Source organism: Canis lupus, chromosome 32, assembly GCF_048164855.1.
Source record: "Canis lupus baileyi chromosome 32, mCanLup2.hap1, whole genome shotgun sequence".
Lineage (NCBI taxonomy): Eukaryota > Metazoa > Chordata > Mammalia > Carnivora > Canidae > Canis > Canis lupus.
This window is the reverse complement of record NC_132869.1, coordinates 25,759,661-25,783,353: the sequence shown is the minus strand read 5'-3', so window position 1 is coordinate 25,783,353 and position 23,693 is coordinate 25,759,661. Positions and strand designations below refer to the sequence as shown.

General features: G+C 36.0%; 1 protein-coding gene across 10 annotated transcripts in view; it reads right to left on the bottom strand.

The window, feature by feature from the left end:
- The window catches only part of TCF12 (transcription factor 12), a 373,993-nt gene that overhangs the window by 100,325 nt on the left and 249,975 nt on the right, over window positions 1-23,693 (bottom strand). For all 10 annotated transcript variants that reach the window (XM_072808763.1, XM_072808761.1, XM_072808764.1 and 7 more), the window contains one exon: window positions 16,132-16,196. In XM_072808763.1, the coding sequence (XP_072664864.1) occupies window positions 16,132-16,196 (65 nt within the window). The remainder of the gene's footprint in view (window positions 1-16,131; window positions 16,197-23,693) is intronic.

Below are 23,693 nucleotides of genomic sequence, written 5' to 3'. Positions count from 1 at the left end.
CTTCTTTTAGAAGTTGAACCATCTAGGACTTTCATAGCTGGAGAGGAGAAGTCAATGCCTGACTTCTAAGGCTGACTCTCTTGTTAGGGGCTAATGCAGCTGGTGACTTGAAGTTGAAGGCAATGCTCATTGACCATGATGAAAATCCTAGGGCCCTTAAGAATCATGCTAAATACACATGGCTTGTGCTCTCTGTCAATGGAACAAAGCACATCTGTTTATATAGTTTACATGCTGACATAGTTCACTGAATACTTTGAGCCTGTTGTTGAAACCTATTGCTTAGAAAAAAAGAATTCTGTCAAAATATTATTGCTGACAGTGAACCTGGTCATCTAAGAGAGCTGATGGAGAAGTATAATGAGATTAGTGTTGTTTTCATGCCTGCTCACAGAATATCCATTCTGTCGCCCATAGATCAAAGAGTAATTTTGACTTTCAAGTCCTATTATTAAAGAAATACATAAGGCTAGATCTGCCTTAGAGAGCAACTCCTTTGATGGACCTGTGCAAAGTCAGCTGAAAACCTGGAAAGGATTCATCATCTTACAGGCTATTAAGAACATTTGTGATTCATAGGAAGAGGTCAAATCATCAAAATGAACAGGAGTTTGGAAGAAGTTGATTTCAACCCTAATGGATGACTTGTAGGTGTTCAAGACTTCAGTGGAGTAAGTGCAGACATGGTAGAAGGAACAGGGAAATGGAATTAGAGGCTGAAGATGCAAATGAATTACTGCAATCTTATAAAACTTTAACATGAGGAATTGCTTCTAATTGATAAAGAAAGTGGTTTCTTGAGGTAGAATTTACTTCTGGTAAAGATACCGTGAAGATTGTTGACATGACAACAAAGAATTTTTTTTTAAGATTTTATTTATTTATTCATGAGAGACACACACAGAGAGAGGCAGAGACACAGCCAGAGGGAGAAGCAGGCTCCATGCAGGAAGGCTGATGTGGGACTCGATCCCGGGACTCCAGGATCACGCCCTGAGCTGAAGGCAGGTGGTATATCACTGAGCCATCCAGAGATCCCCCGACAACAAAGGATTTATATATAACAATAAAGTTAGTTGAGAGAATTGATTCCAATTCTGAAAGGTCTATGGTGGGTAAAATGTTATCAAACAGGATCGTGTGCTACAGAGAAATTGTTTATGAAAGGAAGAGGCCATCGGTGGAGCAAATTTCATTGTTGTCTTATTTGAAGAAATTGCTACAGCTACCCCAACTTCAGTAACCACCACCCTGATAAGTGAGTGGCTATCAACAGTGAGGCAAGACCCACTACCAGAAAAAATATGACTCAGATGACTTGAAAGCTCAGATGATGGCTAGCATTTTTAAGCAAAGAATGTTTATTTTTTATTGTTTTTAATGATTTAAAGATTTACTTATTTTACAGAGGAGGGTGGGGCAGAGGAGGGCAGAAAGAGTCTCAAGCAGATTCCATGTTGAGCAGAGTCCCGTGTGGGGTTCGATTCTGTGACCCCAAGATCACAACCTGAGTTAAAATCAAGAGTCTGATGTTATCGGCTGTGTCACCCAGGTGCCCAGGAATGAAGTTTTTTTTATAAAGATTTATTTATGTTGGGGATCCCTGGGTGGCGCAGCGGTTTGGCGCCTGCCTTTGGCCCAGGGCGCGATCCTGGAGACCCAGGATCGAATCCCACATCAGGCTCCCGGTGCATGGAGCCTGCTTCTCCCTCTGCCTGTGTCTCTGCCTCTCTCTCTCTCTCTCTCTGTGACTATCATAAATAAATAAAAATTAAAAAAAAAGATTTATTTATGTTAAGAGAGAGAGAACATGTGCTTGAGAGAGAGCACATGCATGAGAGAGAGTGAGGGGAGTGGCAGGGGAAGAGGAGAGACAGAATCTCAAGCAGACTCTCACAGAGCACAGAGCCTAACGTGGGTATCAAACGGACAACCCATGAGATCATGACCAGAGATGAAATCAAGAGTCTGACACTTAACAGACTAAGCTGCACAAGTGTTCCTGTAATAAAATATTTTTAAATTAAGATATGTACATTGGGGCAACCCGGGTGGCTCAGTGGTTTAGTGCCGCCTTTGGCCCAGGGCATTGATCTTGGAGACCCGGGATCAAGTCCCACATCGGGCTCCCTGCATGGAGTCTGCTTCTCCCTCTGCCTTGTATCTGCCTCTCTCTCTGTGTGTGTGTCTCTCATGAATAAATAAATAAAATCTTAAAAAAAAAAAAAAGGTATGTACATAGTTCATTTATTTATTTATTTTAGATCTTATTTATTTATTCATGAGAGACAGAGAGAGAGAGAGACAGAGACACAGGCAGAGGGAGAAGCAGGCTCCATGCACGGAGTCTGACATGGGACTCGATCCCAGGTCTCCAGGATCACACCCTGGGCTGAAGGCAGGCACTAAACCGCTGCGCCATAGTTCTTTTGGGCTATGGCTGCCCCATAGTTCTTTTAGATATAATGCTATTTGTATACTTTAGCGGACTACAATATAGTGTAAACATATACATTGGGAAAGCAAAAAATTCATCTGACTCACTTCATTACACAACTCGCTTTATTGTAGTGTTCTGGAACTGAATCTGCAGTACTTCCAAGGTATATCTGTATTATCACTATTATCATTAACCTATCCAGTCAAACATTTGCTATCTATGCTTCTACATTTAGTCTGCTGAATAAAAGAAAGAAACCCCTGATTCTCTTTTAACGGTCAGAAACACATACCTGTTTAGGAAAAAACTGTTTGGATGGAAAATTATGCATTTTCTGGAGTAGGGTCAGTTCTGTAAAGGCCAGACAGAAAACACTCAAGTTCTGTGAACCATATTGTCTCTTTTGTAACAATTCGATTCCATCTTTGTAGCAAGAAAGAAGCCACAGTTAATATGTAAATGAATGGGAATGACTATGTTCTAATATAAACATTTACCAAAAAAAAGGGGTGGGAATATTTGGCTGATAGCCATAGTTCACTGACTCCTAATCTAGAGCACAACTGTCTAGGTTATCTGACTCTCATTCTATGGGAGCTATTTTACAACTTTATAAGTTGTAGGTAACTAATAGCAATGTAAACTAATTCTTATCTATAGACCTGCAAAACACATTCTTTTCAGTGAAGGGATGAACAACTGCTCTCCACTCTCAATATCTCCTACCACCTTGCTCCAAAGGAAAAAAAACAAACTTTGGTCTACATGTGAACATTAATTTCCATAACTTTTAAAATTTATTTTTATTTTTTAAAAAGATTTATTTACTTGAGAGAGAGAGAGCATGCGTGGGATGAACAACTGCTCTCCACTCTCAATACCTTCTACCATCTTGCTCTAAAGGAAAAAACAAACTTTGGTCTACACTTGAACATTAGTTTCCGTGAGTTTTAAAATTTATTTTTTATTTTTTAAAAGATTTGAGAGAGAGAGAACATGCGTGAAAGAGTGCAAAAGGGGGTGGGTTGGGGAGAGGGGGAAGCAGATTCCCTGCTGAGCAGGGAGCCTGACAAATTTGATCCCAGGACTCTGGTATCAGGACCTGAGAAAAAGGCAGATAGTTAACTGACTGAGCCACCCAGGCACCCCTTAAAATTTATTTTTAAATGTTTGCTATTGAAGTATAAGTTGACATATGATATACTACAGTTAAGGTATACAACATAGTGATTTGACTATTCTATATATTACTCAATGTTCACTATATAAGTATAGTTTTCATTTGTTACTATGTAATGTTATTACAATATTATTGACTGGAAATATTCCCTGTGCTGTACTTTTTATCTCCATGACATTTATTTATTTATTTAATTTTTTAAGATTTATTTATTTATTTAAGAGAGAGAGAGAGGCAGAGACAGAAGCAGGCTCCATGCCGGGAGCCCGATGCGGGACTCAATCCCAGGACTCCAGGATTGTGCACTGGGCCAAAGGCAGGCGCCAAAACCGCTGAGCCACTCAGGGATCCCCCCCAAGACATTTATTTTTAACTGAAGTTTGCAATCTTAATTCACCCTTCATCTGTTTTACTCCCCCTCCCACCTCTGGCAACTGCCAGTTTGCTTTCTGTATTTATCTTTCTCTGTTTTTGTTTCCTTTTTAGCAATTTTCATAATTTTGATCTATGATTGTGTTTTTGGATTCTCCTTTGTACTGGTTCTGACATCTTAAAAATTTCTTCACTGATGAGATAAAATCTATAAACACATTCACTTTTTATCTGTAGGAGAGTCATAACTTTATGTATTTTAATATATTTATCTTTTAACATATGCAGTATGCTGTTGTTATAGCCTAATTACTAAGATCTGTCTAAACTATCCCAAAGTCTGCTTTTCATGTATAGTCTAGAGCAATTAGGGTCAATGGCTGTTTGTTGTATTTTCAGCAACTACTTCGTGCCTGACAAACAGAAGATTTCAATGAATACCTTTTGAATGTATTTTGAATCAATGAATAACTGAATGTGTATTCTGGGAATAGTAGCATTTTAGTTTGGTTTGAATGAAATATTTGCTTTGAAGGACAGTGTGAGGTGTTTGAATTTTAAGGATGTTGCTTAAATGCCTAACCAAAAAGTTTGTGTTTTGTCCTCTAAGGGTTTCAGACTGGACATACGACAGGATGAAAGATACAAGTGTTTCTCTTTTCTTTTCTTTTCTTTTCTTTCTTTCTTTTCTTTTTTCTTTCTTTCTTTCTTTTCTCTTTCTTTCTTCCTTCCTCTCTCTTTCGTTCTTTCTTTTCCTTTCTTCCTTCCTTCCTTCCTTTCTTCCTTCCTCTCTTTCTTTCTCTTTCTCTTTCCCTTCCTCCCTCCCTCCCTTCCTTCCTCTCTCTTTCTTTTTAAGATTTTACCCATCAATTCATGAGAGTCAGAGAGAGTCAGAGAGAGAGAGAGAGAGAGACAGAGAGAGACAGGCAGAGGGAGAAGCAGGCTCCACGCAGGGAGCCCGACATGGGGCCTGATTCTGCGTCTCCAGGATCACACCTCGGGCCAAAGGTGGCGCTGAACTGCTAAGCCACCGGGGCTGCCCAATAACAGTGTTTCCTAGAAAAGTTAAGTTTTTGTTCCAAATATACAAGAGAATTTATAAACTGGACACAAGGAGACTATTTGGGATGACCTAATTGCTCTGTGGGAGAAAATTAAGGAAGAAGCTACAATATGTGTTCAATATTATAACTTATATTTATATTAGTTATATGTTCTCTTTCCCCAAGATGTATTCCTCTCAGTCAAATCTTACCCATTTTCCAAGATTTTAGGATTGTATATTTCCTTTGCAAAATTTTCTCTGTATCAAAATCACACTAATTTCACTCTCTTCTGAGTTCTAACTCACATCTGTGCCACTTCCTTGAGATTTACTACAGGTTATCTTATGATTTTCATTAATTTTCTCTGTGTGTCCAGAGCTAGTCTCCCCCCATCTAGAATGTAAGCTTCTTGAAGATTGATGCTAAATCTTTTATTCTGTTGCTGGCCCAGATCCTTATATATGGTAAAACAAGCAAATTCTTTTTGATTCCTTCTTTTAATCAAGTTCTACAGTGTGTGAAGCTCTTTGACATTTTTTACCCACTAAGAAGCAGCAGAGAAAAGATGAAGAAGCATTTAAATTTTAAATGTATTTGGTTTGCTTAAAATGGAAGTTGCAACAGATTTTTAAAAATTGGGAATGCAATAATTATTAAGGGCATAATAGTTCTTAGATAATAAGGGATTCTTATTAAAAACAAAATAAAAAACACTAAAAGTGCTAAAATCTGGCCAATGAAATGTTGAAATGCAATGAACACATAATGTTGTGGAATATGGATCTGTGTAAAACTCCCATTATTTGATTAGTTTTGAAATAAAGTAAATCACCTCAAAATACTTCTTAGGGAAGTTATTTTAAATGTATAGAAATTTATAAAAGAACTACCTCAAACCAAATGAAATCTAGAGATGAAACAATTAGGGTTACTGAATAGTTTAAAACACAGTAAACATTGTCTTAATAGCTTGATTTTATGAATAAAAGCAATGATAGGGTTCAGGATATACCACCCCCAAACATGGTACCTGGGCATAATTAAATATTTTAAGATGAGTCTGAAGAACTGCCAGGAGCAGGATGGTCATTCTAACTGCCTCCTCCCCAGCCCTTCTTCACTAAAACAGGCCATAACATGCTTATGTGAGAGGTGCCCTCCCTATGTCAGGAGGAAAGGAACATCCTTATCTCCAAAGACAAAGGGATGTCAAGAGGAATGCTAAGAAATAGGTCTTATTAAATTTTCCCTAATTCACTACAATTACCTCATACTCCTTAATCTATTCATGATTTTAACCATGATTCTGTTCTCTTCATCAAACTTAGCATAAATGTACATAAGTCTGTGTCTTTCAGACTCAAACAATGAAGGAAATGTCTTCATTTCCTTAAGAAGGCTCTCAGAAAAAAATTATGTTAAATAAATTTGTATGATTTTCTCCTGTTAATCTGTCTTTGTCAGTTTGCTTTTCAGACCCAGCCAGGAACCTTAAAAGGGTTGAGGAAAACTTTTTTCCTCTATTAGCAGTAAGAGTTTCTTATATTCTTATAGATATCTTAGGCTGGTAATTATTCCATAGGCCTCATCCTTTTGGGGGTTCTCTTACCAGCAGACCTGTTCTCACTCATGACTATTTTTCCTTTTTTTTAACACATAATTGATGATTTTTTTTTTAAAGATTTTATTTATTTGTTCATGAGAGACACACAGAGAGAGGCAGAGACACAGGCAGAGGGAGAAGCAGGATCCATGCAGGGAGCCTGATGTGGGACTCCATCCTGGATCTCCAGGATCACGCCCTGGGCTGAAGGCGGCGTTAAACCCATAGGCCACCCGGGCTGCCCCAGCCTGTAAATTCCTACACACACACACACACACACACACACAAATCCTAGTGAGGTTATAATTAGGATTGCATTTATCTACAGATCAATTTGGGAAAAAATGACTTTTAAAAATATTGTCTTCCTATTCATAAAGGTGGTATATTCTCTGATTTGCTAGGGTGACTTTAAGTTTCCATAAGCAATGGTTGTAGTTAGCAGTTTTCGGTGCTGACATTTTACATGTCTTTTGTTAAAACTTATTCCTAAGTATTTCACATTTCTTGGATGTTACTGTAAATGGCATTTCTTTTCATTTCATTTTTTAAAAGCTAAGCTGTTATTTACATATAATAAAATGTTCAGATCTTAAGTGGACTACTCAATCAGTTTTGATGAATGCATATCAAGACAGACGTTTCTATTACTTCAGCAATGAGGTCCCTTTATAGAAGAATCCTCCTATTTGCAACCATTGATTCGATTTTTATCAACAAAGGATAGTTTTGCTTATTACAGACATTTATATAAATGGAGTCATACAGTATTTTTTAGATTTGGCCTGTTTTTAACCTAACATTACTGAGGTCATTAGATCATTCCATTTTATTGCTGAACAACATTCAGTGTATGAACATGATATAGGTCATTTATCCATTCTCCTGTTGATGAACATCTGGATTTCCAAGTTTTAGGCTATAGTGAGTAAAACTGTTACAAACATTTTTGAGGAGAAAGTTTTTTGTGAACAATGTTTTCATTTGAATTAAATACCTGAGAGTAAATTGCTGAGTCATGGGGCAGATACATGTTTAACTTTTAAGAAACTGCCAGTTTTCTAAAGTCATTATACCATTTTATAGTTCCGTTAGCAATGTATCATCTTTTTAATTTTAGCTGTTCTGGGTAGTTGTATACTAACATGTCACTCTGGTTTTAATTTTCATGTGCCTAACAGCTAATAATGTAGAACATTTTCCTTTTGTGCAGATTGCCCATTTGTATTTTTTTTTAGGAAAAATTTGTAAAAGTTTTATTTATTTATTCATAAGAGATACACAGAGAGAGAGAGGCAGAGACACAGGCAGAGGGAGAAGCAGGCTCCCCGCAAGGAGCCCAATGTGGGACTCCATCCCAGACCCTGGGATCATGCCCTGAGCCGAAGGCAGATGCTCAACCACTGAGCCACCAGGCGTCCCCTTTTTTAAGAATTAAAAAAAAACTTATTTATTTATGAGAGAGAGGGAAAGAGGAACGGAGGGAGAGGGAGAGAGAATCTGAGGCAGACTTTGCACTGAGGGCAGAGCCCCATGGGGGGCACAATCCTACAATGGCAAGATCATGACCTGAGCCAAAACCAAGCAGAAGCTTAATTGATTGAGCCACCCATGCCCCCTCATTTGTTTATCTTCTTATGTGAAGTGTCATTCAAGCGTTTTGCCTATTCATTCATTTTTTTAAGTAGGCTCCACATCTAGTGTGGAGCTCAATGAAGCACTTAAAGTCATGACCCTGAGATTAAGACCTGAGCTGAAATCAAGAGTCAGATGCTGAACCCACTGAGCTACCCAGGTGCCCTATGTTTTGTCCATTTTAAAAGAACATGGGTTGCTTGGTTATTATTGAGTTGTCAGGGATCATTTTGTCAGATACATGTATTGCAAACACTTCTCCCAATTTGTGGCTTCTCTTTTCATTTTCTTGATAATCACAGATTTTTAATTTTTTAAAAAAAAATCTTATTTATTTGAGTGAGTGACAGTGAGAGAGAGAGACAGACAGACAGACAGGCTCCCCACTGAGCAAAGAGCTGGATGCAGGGCTTGATTCCAGGACCTTAGATCACGACCTGAGCCAAAAGTAAATATTTAACCAACTGAGCCGCCTAGGTGCCCCAATCTTTTGCCTTTTCAAATGAACTTTTATTTTTTGTTTTTAATTTTCCTCCCAATTTTATTTATTTATAAAAGATTATTTATTCATGAGAGACACAGAAGGAGAGAGGCAGAGACACAGGCAGAGGGAGAAGCAGGCTCCATGCAGGGAGCCCGATGTGGTTCAATCCCGGAACTCCATGCCCTGGGCTGAAGGCAGACACGTTTAACCACTGAGCCACCCAGGCGTCCCTCAATTTTTATTTAAATTCTATTTAACACACAGGGCAATACTGGTTTCAGGAATAAAATTCAGTGGTTCATCAATTACATACAACACCCAGTGCTCTTCATACCAAGTGCTCTCCTTAATACCCATCACTCATCTAGTCCATCCCCCAATCTTCCTCCATCACCCCTCAGTTTGTTCTCTATCATTAAGAGTCTCTTATGGTTTGTTTTTCTCTCTCGTTTTTTAGCCCCCTTCCCATGTGTTCATGTTTTCTTTCTTAAATTCCATATGAATGAAATCACACAGTATTTGTCTTTCTCTGACTTATTTCACTTAGCATTATATACTCTAGCTCCATCCATATTGCTGCAAATGGCAAGATTTCATTCTTTTTGATGGCCAAATATTTTTTATATATTAATATATAAAATATAAATACAATAATGTTTTATATACACACACATATACGACCTCATCTTTATCAGTCGATGGACATTTGGGCTCTCTCCATAGTTTGGCTATTGTTGATAATGCTGCTATAAACATTAGGGTGGGTACCCCTTTGAATCTGTATTTTGTATCCTTGGGTATATACCTAGTAATGCATTTGCCAGATCATAGGTTAGTTCTAACTTTTTGAGGAACTTCCATACTGTTCTCCAGAGTGGCTGCACTAGTTTCCACTCACCCAATACTGCAAGAGGGTTCCCCTTTCTTCACATTCTCGCTAACACTTGATGTTTCTTTTGTTAATTTTAGCTATTTGGACAGGTGTGAGGTGGTATCTCATCATTTGTATTTCCCTGATGATGAGTAATATTGAGCATCTTTTCATATACTTGTCAGCTAGATGGATGAAATAATTTTATGTAATATCTAAAAAAGGCCTGCTAGAATTCTGACTGGGACTATATTAAATCTATAGTCTAATGGAAAAAATATCTAAATGATACTGAGTCTTCCAATTCATGAACATGGCATTTCTATTTAGTTAGATCCTCTCTGATTTAATGACTCCCAGCAATATTTTCACTGTTGAAGTTTTATAATCTTTTGTTAAGTGTATCTGTCAGTATTTTATGCTTTTTGACGTAACTATAAATAGTCCTTTTTTGTTCATTTTCTAATTCTTCATTGTTGGTGTGTAAGAATACAATTATTTTTTAGATGGACTTTATATCCTGTGACAAAGCAAGAGATTTATTAGTTCTGAAAGTTTTTTTTTCTTTTTTTTAAAAGATTTTATTTATTTATTTGAGAGAGTGAGCGCACAAGCAGGGGGAGAGGGAGAAGCAGACTCCCTGCTGAACAGGGAGCCGGATGTGGGGCTTGATCCCAGGACCCTGGGATCATGACCTGAGCCTAAGGCAGATGCTTAACTGACTGAGCTGCCTAGGCGCCCCTGAAAATTTCCTTGATGATTCCTTTGGACTTCCCACATGCACAAACATGTCATCTACAAATTCACCTTAATTTATTCTTTTCCAAATTTTATCTTTTTGCTTTGCCTTATTACACCAGCACATAAAATTCAAGTGATGAGCATGGAAATTCTTACCTTGTTCCTAATATTAGAGGAGGGAGGAGGAACATTTAGTCTTTCACCATTAAGTATGCTGTTAGTTATAGATCTTTCATGTAGGTCTTTTATCAAACTGAGGAAACTGCTTTCTATGGTTAGTTTGTTGGGAGGTTTTATCATGAATATTTCATTTTTGTTGAATATCTTTTCTATTTTCTACATCTATGGAAATGATCATATTGTTTTTCTCCTTACTTCTGTTAATGTGCTGAACTAAACATTTGAAATGTTCAGCCAAACTTACATGTGTGGTTTTATTGCTCACCTCATAAAATGAGCTGTAAAGTGTTTCCTCCTTCTCTATTTTCTAAAATAGTTTTTATAAGATTGGTGTTTTTTTCCTCTGAGCATTTGAAAGAATTCACCAATGAAATCATGACCCTCAAGCGTTTTATGGTTTTTCTCTCATAAACAATTTTTACTCCCCCTCCCTTATTTTATTTTACTTTAATTCCAATATAGTTAACATACAGTGTTATTTAGTTTCAAGTGTACAATACAGTGATTCAACAATTCCATACATTACCCAGTGCTCATCACTCTGTGGATTTTTGAAGTTAATTTATTTTCACTAATAGATACACAGCTATTCAGACTTTCTTTCACCTTGTCCTTATGGTATTTCTGAAGAAATTTATCTTATCTAAGTTGTCAATTTTTTTTAAAGGATTTTATTTATTTATTCATGAGAGACACAGAGAGAGAGAAAGAGGCAGAGACACAGGCAGAGGGAGAAGCAGGCTCAATGCAGGGAGCCCGATGTGGAACTCGATCCCAGGTTTCCAGGATCAGACCCTGGGCCGAAGGCGGCGCTCAACCGCTGAGCCACTGGGGCTGCCTCTAAGTTGTCTAATTAATTGAATTAAGTTATTCACAATATTTATTATCTTTTTCATGTATATATGGTTTATAATGTTAACCTCCCTTCTATTGCAGATATTGGTAAATTGTGCTCTTTCCCCTTCCCTCTCCCACTTTGTCTTAATCAGTCTAGCTAAGAGATGTTAACTTTATGGATCCTTTTAAATAGAAATTCTGGTTTTGTTAGTTTTTCTTATTGTAGTATTACATTGATTTCTGCTCTTATTTGTATTATTTGCCTCCTATTTATTTTGTGCTTCATTTTCTAGCTTCTTAGGGTAGAACCTCAGGTTGTATACCACAGATCTATTATTATTATTATTTTTAAATACAAGCATTTAAAGCTATACCTCTCCTCCTAGGCACTGCTGTAGCTACACCAACAAATTTTGTTATACCGTATTTCACTATAATTGAATCAGAAATAGTTTCTAATTCACTTTTAATTTTTTAAAATCACAGATTATTTACCCATGGGTTGTTTAATTTTAAAATATTTAGTGTTTTTCTAAGTATCTTACTGACTTTTAACTTAATTCTCTTCTGGTCAGAGAATATGCTGTATGATTTCAAATCTTTTCAGTTTATTGACACTAGTTTTATGGATTAATTTAGCACATGACTCAATCTTGTTGAATATAACATACACCCTCAAAATCAATGTATATTCTTCATTTGTTGGGAATAGAGTTTTATAAATATCAATGAGGTCAAGGTAGCAGATAATAAATGAACCAAGTTTTTTTGTCTATTTTGTCAGCTGCTAAGAAAGGTATTCAAACAATTATAATTTTATATTTTTTTACTTCTCTCTTTAATTCTATCAATATTTGCTTCATTTATTTTAAAGCTCTGTTATTCGGTACGTACATATTTATCATTATTGTATCTTCCTGAGGTACTGACTCTGATGATTTTATCATTATTAAATTTCTGTATATAGGGAGACTGGCTATAATGGGAAAAGAAGATGGTTAAGAAGCAAATGGTATGGGTAAATTTCCAAATAACTAAGTGCTACCTGAGTTTAAAGTTATTTGTCATTTTCTAAAGCATATAATATCTGAACATTGATGAAATTTAAACCTCTTTGAAAAAACCAAGACCCTGTCTCTTCTGGGTTTGAACACTTGGAGAGAAACTTATGCAAATTACTTGAATACAAACTTGTTTAACAGATATCAGTGAAAAACCGTTGTAATGATAAAAGGATTGATCACATCATGGTGAAGTATTATACCTATAGTTAATAAAGATGATGGTTTCTATGTTCTGTGTTCAATCAATTAAAAAAATTTGATTGCAGAATGATCTATCAATGTTTCCAGTAATATCACTACACCAGTTTCCTTTTAATGGCTTGTCAGTTATGGGATTGCCATGAAAGTAATATGAGACCCACTTAGCAACATATTATTACATCATCTTAACATGAAGCAAGGCCCATCAGGCATTATTAAATTAGACTGAATTTTGTAGAATGTCAGCAGCATTTTATGTACATTAATAGCAGGGTTAATGTTCCTTTGGGGATTATGTTGAAGAAAAATGGTTTCAAAGTGGCATTTGGATATAATTCTGCAGTCACTATTTACATTTCCTTTTATTATCATTGTGTGGTTAAGATTTTTATGATATTTGTGAATACATAACACAAAATGGCAGTCAATATGTTATTTTAGTGTATTGTCTTCTATGACCCATAATAACAAATAAATACTGTTTGGAATACAGGTTTTTCCTTGGATAGGAGTGATACATCTTTAAATCTTGAATATCCTGAGTTTACTATTTAGTATTTAGGCCTCAAATCACCTGGTGCCATCCATTGTAATTTTGTCTCCCAATCACAGCATAGTCAGAGCTAAGTAACAATAATAAACAGCAAGGTCATTGTTCCTTTCACAGTGAGGAATTCTTTTACTTGTTTTAAGTGCCACGCCCTCCTTATCTTCACTGATGCTATTTGTTTTTGCTGCAGTAAAATCTTTCCTCTGTGCTGAATTTTGGGCTTCCTCTTTGGGGCTCATGCCCAAATGAGTTAATTATTAATTATTTACAAATGAGTTCTGTGAGTTCTTAACAAATTTTCCCCTCACTTGAATAGCTTTAAATTTCTTGTATACAGCAATTTTATTATTTTACATTTCATACATTCTTGTAACATTGTTTCTCTTTTCCATAGGCTACCTGATCTTTCCAAAGGGTTATAAACAATTGTTAAACACTGATCTTATAGTTTCTCCCTTTTTTATACTCAGTAGATGTTTATATTTGGCATATAGAAAAGAACTGGGTTTCTCACAGCATAATCCCCAGTCCATGTGAATTAGCCTCACAGCATAATCCCCAGTCCATGTGAATTAGCCTCAACTAGGGCACTTGTTTAAAATATAAATTCCCAGGTCCCTCCTCAACAAATTAAAATGAAATGGTAGTAAGGGCATAGTCTAGGAACTGGAGACTGTTATACTGTAGTTAAAAGCATCAATCATGTGTTTAGTAGGTTTACCACTTGCTAGATGCATGGCCTTGAGCAAATTACTTAATACCTCTGGAGAACATCCATTTCCAATCTGAAAAATGGGTGCTGTTAAAAGGATTTTAATTCAGTAAATGGTAGCGATTGTTATTACAGTGCTATGCATCTAGGTTTAAAATAAATGTTTTCTGATATGAATTGAATCTGGTATTGTACACCTCAAACTACTATAACACTGTATGTTAATTACATTAGAATTAAAATAAATAAAAATCATGAAAAGAAAGGAATTAAATCTGGTATAAACACATACTAATCTTCGGAAATACTGTTAAGATTTGTCTTTCAAAACTAGAAAATTAAATGAATAGAGCTTACCACAGCAATATCTTTGCCAAGAGAGTATAAAAAATATAAGTGGAAACTCATTAATATAAGCATTAACTGATATATTAGGTGCAGTTGTAGTTTCTCTGATATGTTAGATGCAGTTGTAGTTTCTAAGAGCTTACAACCATTTTTCCCTCAAGTTTAGCAACAGTGTTAACATTAGACCAGTGGCTCTCAAATCTTTTTCGTCTCTTAAAAATAGTATTAAGGATTCAAAAGAGCTTCTGTGAAGTTTATCTCAGGAACGCAAGAATGATTTAACAGATCAAAGAAAATCAATGCAAGTTACCATATTATAATACCACTGTTGGGCACTGTTACATATACCACATATGCCACTACTGGGCACTGTTTTAACTCCTCCGCTCTAGCATTTATCCATATGCACTCTTACATGTGTGTTCTCTCTACATACAAACACTTCCCAATCTATGTACAGAGACTGGTGAGAATAAAGGAGAAAAAAATCACTAGAGTCATGAGTTACTGTGATGGGGTTGTGCTAGGGATTTTCTCTCATTTCCCAAAGCCAAGTGAGAACTCTCAGAGATTCAATATGGGACATTTCATGGAACAACAACGATCTTTTCTGATGAGACTGTGAATATAATGACTTGAACGAATAATACAGAAATAAACCCCCCCCAAAACCAAACAGCTTTTGTTTTGTAGGTTATATGCATGGGAAAAAAATGTAAATGTGCATTTTGTAAAATATAGGCTTTCACAAGTATATGCAGTTTAACCTTCAGAGACCTACAAAGTAGGTGGAAGCAAAACTGCTAATTCTACCTTTCAAATGAGGAAGTCAATGTAAAGATAGGATTGACAGTTAAATGACTTTTCTTAGGGACCGTAGATCAGTAACTTGTAAAGACTGGATTTGAACTTAGGTGTTCTGATTCTGAATGGCACAATTACAGGAAATATATTAGATAGAGTAGTACTATTAGAATAAGAGTTAAAATTGGTGCACATGGCCATGTCTAAAATTAGGGCGGACCTCATGAAAGCCATGTAGACAGCAGAAAATAAATTTCATACATGCTGCCTTTCTTTTCTATTCTTTTTTGGCTTGATTCTGTTGGGAATCTACAGGTGAGCTGTGTGTTTAGGATTCTCATTAAAGATAGGGGAAAAAAATAAGCAGAGAAATGGCTGTAAAATTACAACATGCTAAGGAAGAACTGAAACAATGCTTCCGAGTCAAAGAGACTTTTGGAAGCCTAAAGAATTGGTTAGAGTGTAGGAATGAAATGAAAATACTTAGAACATCAGTAAGTTTAACATTATAGGACAGTGAGACACCTGGGTGGCTCAGTGGTTGAGAGTCTGCCTTCAGCTTGGGTCATGGTCCCAGGGTCCCAGGACAGAATTCCACATTGGGAGCCTGCTTCTCCCTCTGCCTATGTCTCTGCCTCTCTGTGTCTCTCATGAATAAATAAATAACATCTTTAAAAAAAAATTACAGGACAGTAAAACTACACAGAGAAATTGTATGTTCTTCATGTAATGTATCAGCAGCTCCACTTTTTTTGAGGAAATATGCAAAAATCATTTCCAGATATGATAAGCACTTTGGAAAGGGGTAGCAAGATAATTGTTACTTTGCTTCCAATTTAGATGGAGGTGAGTTATAAAAATCTTTGATGGTAGAGAAAGTCTGTTGAATTGGGGAAGAGAAACCATTTTAAGCAGAGGAAGAAGAAAATATGTTTAAAATCTTACATTTGGTTACACATTAAAGGCACAAATTATGGTGAAATTGGATAAATTTCTACCTCCTCTATCAAAGTCTTTATGTATGTGTTAAAAATAACCTCACTTTTGTATTTATTAAACTTACTTGACAGCCTGGTAATCCGGTGTCTCTGCTGTACAGGGAAAATGAGCCTCTCTCTGACGTTTTTCCTATAAAACAAAGAAAATAACTATACAAAAATCCTCATTTATTGACAATCAATTCAACTTCTAGACCATTCATAGTAATTACGTTGTGATTTGGAAGTACACAGTATAAATTGGAAACAAGAAGATAAAATCCAATAAATAAAATTAAAAGAAAACTTACTATCATTCCAGTCAGTTTAACAAATTCTAGCTTTTATAGAATAGCATGTGTTTTATTAAATATCCTCCATTGTGAAACAGTGAAAAAATATTCAAGAGAACAAATATCTATATGGCCAACAATATGATCTACCCAGTAGGGAGAATATTGTTTTCCCATATTTGCTTAGACTGAGTATTTCTCCTCTTTCTCCTTTCTCTCTCTCAAAAATTAAAACAATGTAGATATAGTTCAATTCTCACCCTAGACCCCAAGATAACCATTAGCAAAAGGTTAGTATATATGGTTCCCATGTATATTTTGAAAGTTTAATATGTATTCATGTACTCAAACAATACACATTACTGTTTGTGTTTAATACATTTAAACAGATGGGATTATATAGTATCTATCCCTTTTGACACGTGCATTTCCACGCAATATTATGCTTTTGAGATACATGTTGATAATCGACACCTAGTTTATTCCTTTTTACTGCTATAAAATGTCCCATTATACAAATAAAACCACAGCTGATCTATTCTCCTACTGAGAAATAGTTTCTAGTTTGTTATCAGGAAGAATGGCGAAACAAGTATCTTTGCACGTGTTATACATACATAAGACTTTCTCAAGGATAGACACAAAGAAGTGGAGCTGGATTAAAGGGTGCATACTTTCAACTTTATATGTATTGCCTTACTATTCTCTAAAGTCATCATGCCAATTTATATTCCCAGAAATGTGTACAAATTCCTTTTGGGAGTATATCTGCAGTTCAAAAGTTGGATGGTTAAATGTCAGAAATGGAATGAGCCAGTTCTAGAGGGAGAGTAGATGTCCCACAGTGCTGATACTGGCAGCAGTTCTTACTTACTTGCTTTTCAATATACTGTTCAGTAAATTTACAAATATTAAATATAAAGGTTTTAACTAAGTAGTCTCACAAATAAGACATGTTGCTCAAAAAGACTTCTGTAAAGATCACAGTTTGATGTTAATATTAAAGATGGAGACACAAATAAACAATGACAATAGCAGAGCTTAATTCTTTTTCTCCATCCCAAGGTAAAAACAGTAACAATATAATTAAATATGACCAATTATCCAAAATATTTAAAATTACTTTTTTTAAACTTCCCCATAATTATATACTATAAATTGAGGTATTAGCTTGTGATTATATAAAAATGTATAGTTTATTAAATTTTAAAACTCCACACATAGATGGGATGCTCAAAATTATTTGCTGATATAGTGCCACAGTGGCCAAGTGATATAAAATCTTGCTACTCTAAATTTGGCACATACTGACTCCTTAAATATACAAAATAATCCTTGTAATAACAAAGCTAGTTATTAGAAAATACTGTAATAATTCAGGGTATAATTTCAGAACCCATTAGGACATTATAGCACATGTCTTAAAAGCACTTACTGGCTATTAGTGTTGAAGCACAGATTTCAGGTGAGGTAACATCAACACATAAAAATGCAGATTTATGAGAAAAGGTTAATTAATGCGGTCTATTTGCCTCACAGTTTCACTATAAAGCAGTATGTTCTACATAAAGAGCTTTAATTTGCAACATATCCATATGGAATGAAAGGAAAAGACTGTAACTCTCTAAGGATGTATCTTTTACAAGTAAGACTGCGTTTAAGAGTCAAGATGATATATGGGGGCTCTGGGCTCTACTCGTCTACTCTTGGAATCCAACCTCACAAAACCACGAAAAGATGGTACTTTTGCAACGGTGGCACACATTCCCGGGCCTCCTCAAAATGATCAGAAACTGCGCTGAACCAAGAAGATGGCAGAGACTGAAGGGAAATGCCAACTCAGGATGATTGGCCGACAGATTACTGAGGGAAAATAACAGCACATATTTATGGTTTGGAGGTATTACTTTATTAATCAAATAAGCAAATTTATTAAAAATCATTCTCAGTATATCTTTTCTTTTTTTTTAAAGTAGGACCCCAACGTGAGCTTGAACTTCTGACCTTGAGAACAAGACCTGAGCTGAGACCAAGAGTTGGACACTTAACTGACTAAACCACCCAGGCGCCCCAACAGGTCTTCAACTTTAAGAAAATAATGCCTTTAAAAACAAATGATGTCTCAGGTACTTGACAGGATGGAACTGGGAGACTATATTAACATTTTCAACAAATACCAGAGTTAAAAAAAAGATTATATTTGTCTTTCACCATAATATACCATCAATTTATTACTGGTTGAAATACTCAATAGGCCCTCTCTACCTTGCAAATTCTTCCAGAAACATTAAACAACTAATAAAGACTTAAAGCTAAACAACAAGGTCTTTTAATTTTCATTCAAATGTACCAGAGTAAGAAACTTTTATTTTTCAATTGTTCAAGTAGAAAAGGGAACAAAGTAAGAGATCAGTATTAGCTCTGTTTTTAAACCGCTTTCAATACAATTTTAGCTGCAGGAAAGAGTGTGGAGGATACTTGTTATTTAAGAAAAAGTTTTTAAGCCTACTTTCCTGTGCCTATTAAACTTTGTAAACTTATTCCTTTCACAAGGATATTCAAATCAGAGAGAAGGAAAACTAATTTAACATAAGCTAAAAACTTTTATCAGAGTAAAAGTTTCTTCCGAAATGGGAAGTTGATGGTTTGTTTTTAAAATGATACTTAACCTATTCAAACAGATTTTGAAATATAAATACATTTTCATTTCATTTCACCTTTCATTTATTAGGAACTAGTAGTTATTTCTGAGGGACTTAGAAATTTGGTTACTCTTGAAATATAATAATGCATACTCAGTCTGAGATTTAGAGGACATTCATCTTTAATTCTTTCAAAATTACTTTTTTATAGGGATCCCTGGGTGGCGCAGCGGTTTAGCGCCTGTCTTTGGCCGGGCGCGATCCTGGAGACCCGGGATCGAAGCCCACGTCGGGCTCCCGGTGCATGGAGCCTGCTTCTCCCTCTGCCTGTGTCTCTGCCTCTCTCTCTCTCTCTCTCTCTGTGTGTGACTAGCATAAATAAATAAAAATTTAAAAAAAAAAATTACTTTTTTACAAAAACTATTTCCATGAATTAAAATGAATATTTTATCTCAGGTGTCTAAAAAATAACACCTTTAACTATTTATTATGGTTTTCTGCTAAGTATTACATTTATATGTTATATGTAGATAATTTTAATATATTAAAACACAGTTGAGTAACTGTTAGTAACTGAGCAGGTATCTAACTTCTCCCTTGAATGGTAAGTGATTTGGAAATCAGATCAGCTAAAAACCAAGATGTTAGCTTAGAGAGGAGAGGATCTGAAAGGGCAGTCTTGTGCGTTTTAATACTTGCAGTAATATCAGGCTAAGATGGAAGCAAGATTACACTGTCCAGTCTCAGTGAAGAGACTTAGGAATAAAGGAGAAAGTAAAGAGATGCATTATTTTACCTTGTTATGAGAAAGAACTCTCAGAAAACAGAATAAAACCTGTGCAGAAAACGATGATATTCCTGGTATTCTTACTAGTACGGAGATCTCTGGAACAATTAACTCTTTTGTTGTAGATTTATTTATTAATGCAGTGGAAGACTTAACGGACACTTTTGGCAACCAAGTTACTAGTAGTTAAGTCACAGTGAGTTCATGTTTATTGGACCTTTGGGTGTTTTATAATGGAATGGGTCATTCAAGTATTTCGTCCACTTTTTCCCTCTTAGATTGTCATTTACCTGTTGATTTGTAGGAGTTCTTCATGTATTTTTGATACAAGATCTTTTATTGTCTCTATGTAAATATTTTCTATAGGTTACCTTTTCACTCTCTTAATGATGTCTTTCGATAAACAGATATTCTTCATTTTAATATAGGCTAATTTGTTCACTTTTTGTTATATGTGCTGTTTAAAAAACCTCTGCCTATACCAAGGTTACAAATCTATTTTACCATGTTTTCTTCTGAAAACTTTACTGTTTGTCTTTCACATCTAAACCTGAATTTGGTTTTTATGTAGGTTGGTGGGGGTGAGGGAGGTCAAGATACACGTTTTTCCATAGAGATATCCAAGTGACTTCAGTATAATTTACTCAAAATATAATCTACATCTTAAGAATATCATCATGGCTGCCTGTGAAGAATAAATTATAGGAGAACAAGTGCAGAAGCAGGTAGACCAATTAGAAGACTACTGAAATAATCCAAATGAATTAGAACATTACTAAAATAATCGAGATGAAAGTTGATGGTGGCTTTAAAATTCTTTCAATTCACTGAAGTTAGGTACTATTAAGTCCCCATTTTACTAATGAGGAATAATTTGCCCAGGGTCACGGAATTAATAAGTAGCCAAAAGAACCAAAATACAGGGCTATCTGACCCCAAATTATTAACAGCATACTATACTGCACTGTTTTCCAGTGGAGGCTTAGAACACAGTTCCCATATTCAGATCATATATGTACATATTTCGTGAAGCCCAAATATAGTATAGAAATTTTTCTCTGTTTAGGGCAGCCCCGGTGGCGCAGCAGTTTGGCGCCGCCTGCAGCTCAGGGTGTGATCCTGGAGACCTGGGACCGAGTCCCATGTCAGGTTCCCTGCATGGGAGCCTGCTTCTCTCTCTGCCTGTGTCTCTGCCTCTCTCTCCCTCTGTCTCTCATGAATAAATAAATAAAATCTTAAAAAAAAAGAGAGAGAAATTTTTCTCTGTTTAGCCCTCTTAGCAGCCTCTGTCAATCAAATGATTTGGCACTATCTAATCCTGCTGAAAAGAGAGATGGATGACAAATCATCCCCAAAATGACAGGCAGCAAAACCCAACTATTCCAAAGACTGGTTCTAAATATAGAACATGGTCAGTTATGCTGGTTTTACTCACAGGTAACTGATACTCTTTTCAGTTCTCACAAAGGGCACATGTTGATGTTTTCCTTACTTTAAATGCCTGTTTAGGGAAGTATCTATACTGATCTTGTTTTTCTGGGTCTGTTTTCTAATCTGTAAAATGAACAAGTTGGACAAGATCAGAGGGGATACAACAGCATCCTGAGAGGTTGGAATCAAGGAGATGTGTTTCTGTGTCTATCTTTAAAACAATTTAAAATATTTAATTGCTGAGCCATGAAAATGGACTTGGCAAAACTCGTATTTCAGGGAATATAACTGACTGAGAGTTCCAGCCGCCATGCTCTGAAGTGATCGCTTCTACACAGAGGCCCACATGCATCCAACATGCTTAGGTAGAGAATGTGGGGCAAACTAAAGCACATTTCTTTCCAGGAGATGTGGAATTCCTATACTGACCAACTTTGGCTTGAGAACTCCCTGGCTGCTTTGCTGAGCCCTCCTTATAGTGCACAGCAGTCTAGAAATCTGTTCTCCTTTGATCTCAAAAAGTCTTGAGACTGCTGTGGGCAAGGTGACGAACCATTTGCTGACTAGCCGCTGTATGTGAGGCACTATGAGAGATGCTTTACTTACATTGCTGGTACCATTGCCAGATGTATTCTTCTTCCTACTAGAAATCCTGTTAATACCAAGGAGTGATTGAAGGAAGCTGATAACAGGTGTGAGATATGACAGTAAAATTGCAGTATCTCTGCCCTAGATCTTAATTTACTGGTTGTAGAAACCTGTCCCTTAATACTTTCCTGGCTGTAGGTTCTTTACCTACCAACTCAAAATAATGTTTTTATGAAGAAATGGCCAGAGACAGAGATATTATGAAAGATATAGCTGGATCAGCATTTCATTTATTTCTGTAGCGGTTTTGTTAAATACATGAAAATTTACAACTAATTGAAGTTTCGTAATGTTAATGAATAGATACTACTCAAAAAATCATTATTGACTTCATGAGTAATAGCACAAATTAGAACAAACAGTTTCCCTATTTGTCTGAAAGCCAGTATTATTTCAGTGTTCACTGTTTTAAGGCATTTGGAATTGCATTAAAGTAAATTCAAATTCACCATCTATTACATAAAAAACCCCATTATATTTTAAGTGGGCAGCACTAGACAGGTTTTTTTAAAAGATAAAGGCTTAACCTAGAAAAAGATTCCTTGAATGTTTCAAAAAAAGTTACCTAGATCAACTATGTTTCAAACTGAAATATTCTAATACATATAAGTCATGAGAACTTTTCCAGACTTATTTTTTAGAGGAACAATATGAAATCCCTACATAGGCCAATCTAAATATTTTTGGGCACAAATCTAATTAAGATCACAGTTTTATGAGCAGACTGTCTTCCTCCCCCCTTAGGTATCTTTGAAAAATCATTATTTACCTAACATCTTTGCTCATGGGAGAAGCTTTTCTTTTTTTTTTTTTTTTTTTTTGTGGATGAACACTACCACAAGTTTCATACAATTTCAATCACACTAACCACTTGGAGAAACATAAAAACACATTACCCTACAAAGTGGGGAAATCTGCAATGCCATTTGGTATATGGCAGAACAGAGACCTAGGATTCTGATTACTGGATTCATCTCTTGGCTCCTGCTTCTCTCGCACTGAGTGAACTAGACAAGTTACAAGTCACTTAACATCAATGCCCCCACTCACTCTTTGAAGAAAATCAACTCAGTAGCATGTACCTCACACAGGCCTGCACAGTTTAATTACTGCTTATAAAGTACTTGGAAATTCTTGTCTAAAAGAACCTGGGCTGATGCTAACTACTAGTATTACTAATTTCATTTTCGCAGCAATCTGCTCAAGCTTACACAGAAAAAACTAGAAAGGATCTCAAACTAACAGATTTTTTAAAGGAAAGGAAAGAGAGAGGGTTTTAACATAAATGCCTGCCTATTTTCTTCACAACAATTTGTTTAAGTATTATTGGCTAACATTTGTGCCAAGCACGCTGCTGGCTACATTGAAGATATTTAAATATCTAGTGCCAACAAGCACAGCTGCTGGACTCTCTATGCCCTCCTCTTGTTCACTCCATGCCAAATTACTCACACAGCTATGAATGATGAGGCAGCAGCACAGGAAAGTGCCAAGTGTGCGTGAGATTAGTGATAAACCAGAGGATCCCTATAGAGGTCAGTGATTAGCAAGTTCCCTGTTGTAATCACTTTTCTAACCCAGCCTTTATCTCATCACTTATTCCATCTAACTCTGCACCAACTTCCTGTGACAGGCATCAGAACTGTAAACAGCTTCCCAATCAATAATTCCTGCAGCATTGCTATAAAGTATCTCATTATCCTTGATAAGTGCACACAGTCAGACCTGGGTAATTTGAATAGGCTTTAGCAATGACTTCTTGAAACTAAAACCTGAGAAATAGTAGTCCAGGTTGCAAATATTCACCAATCCAGCTATTTTTCTTCATGTTCTCCACTCCCTCTCTA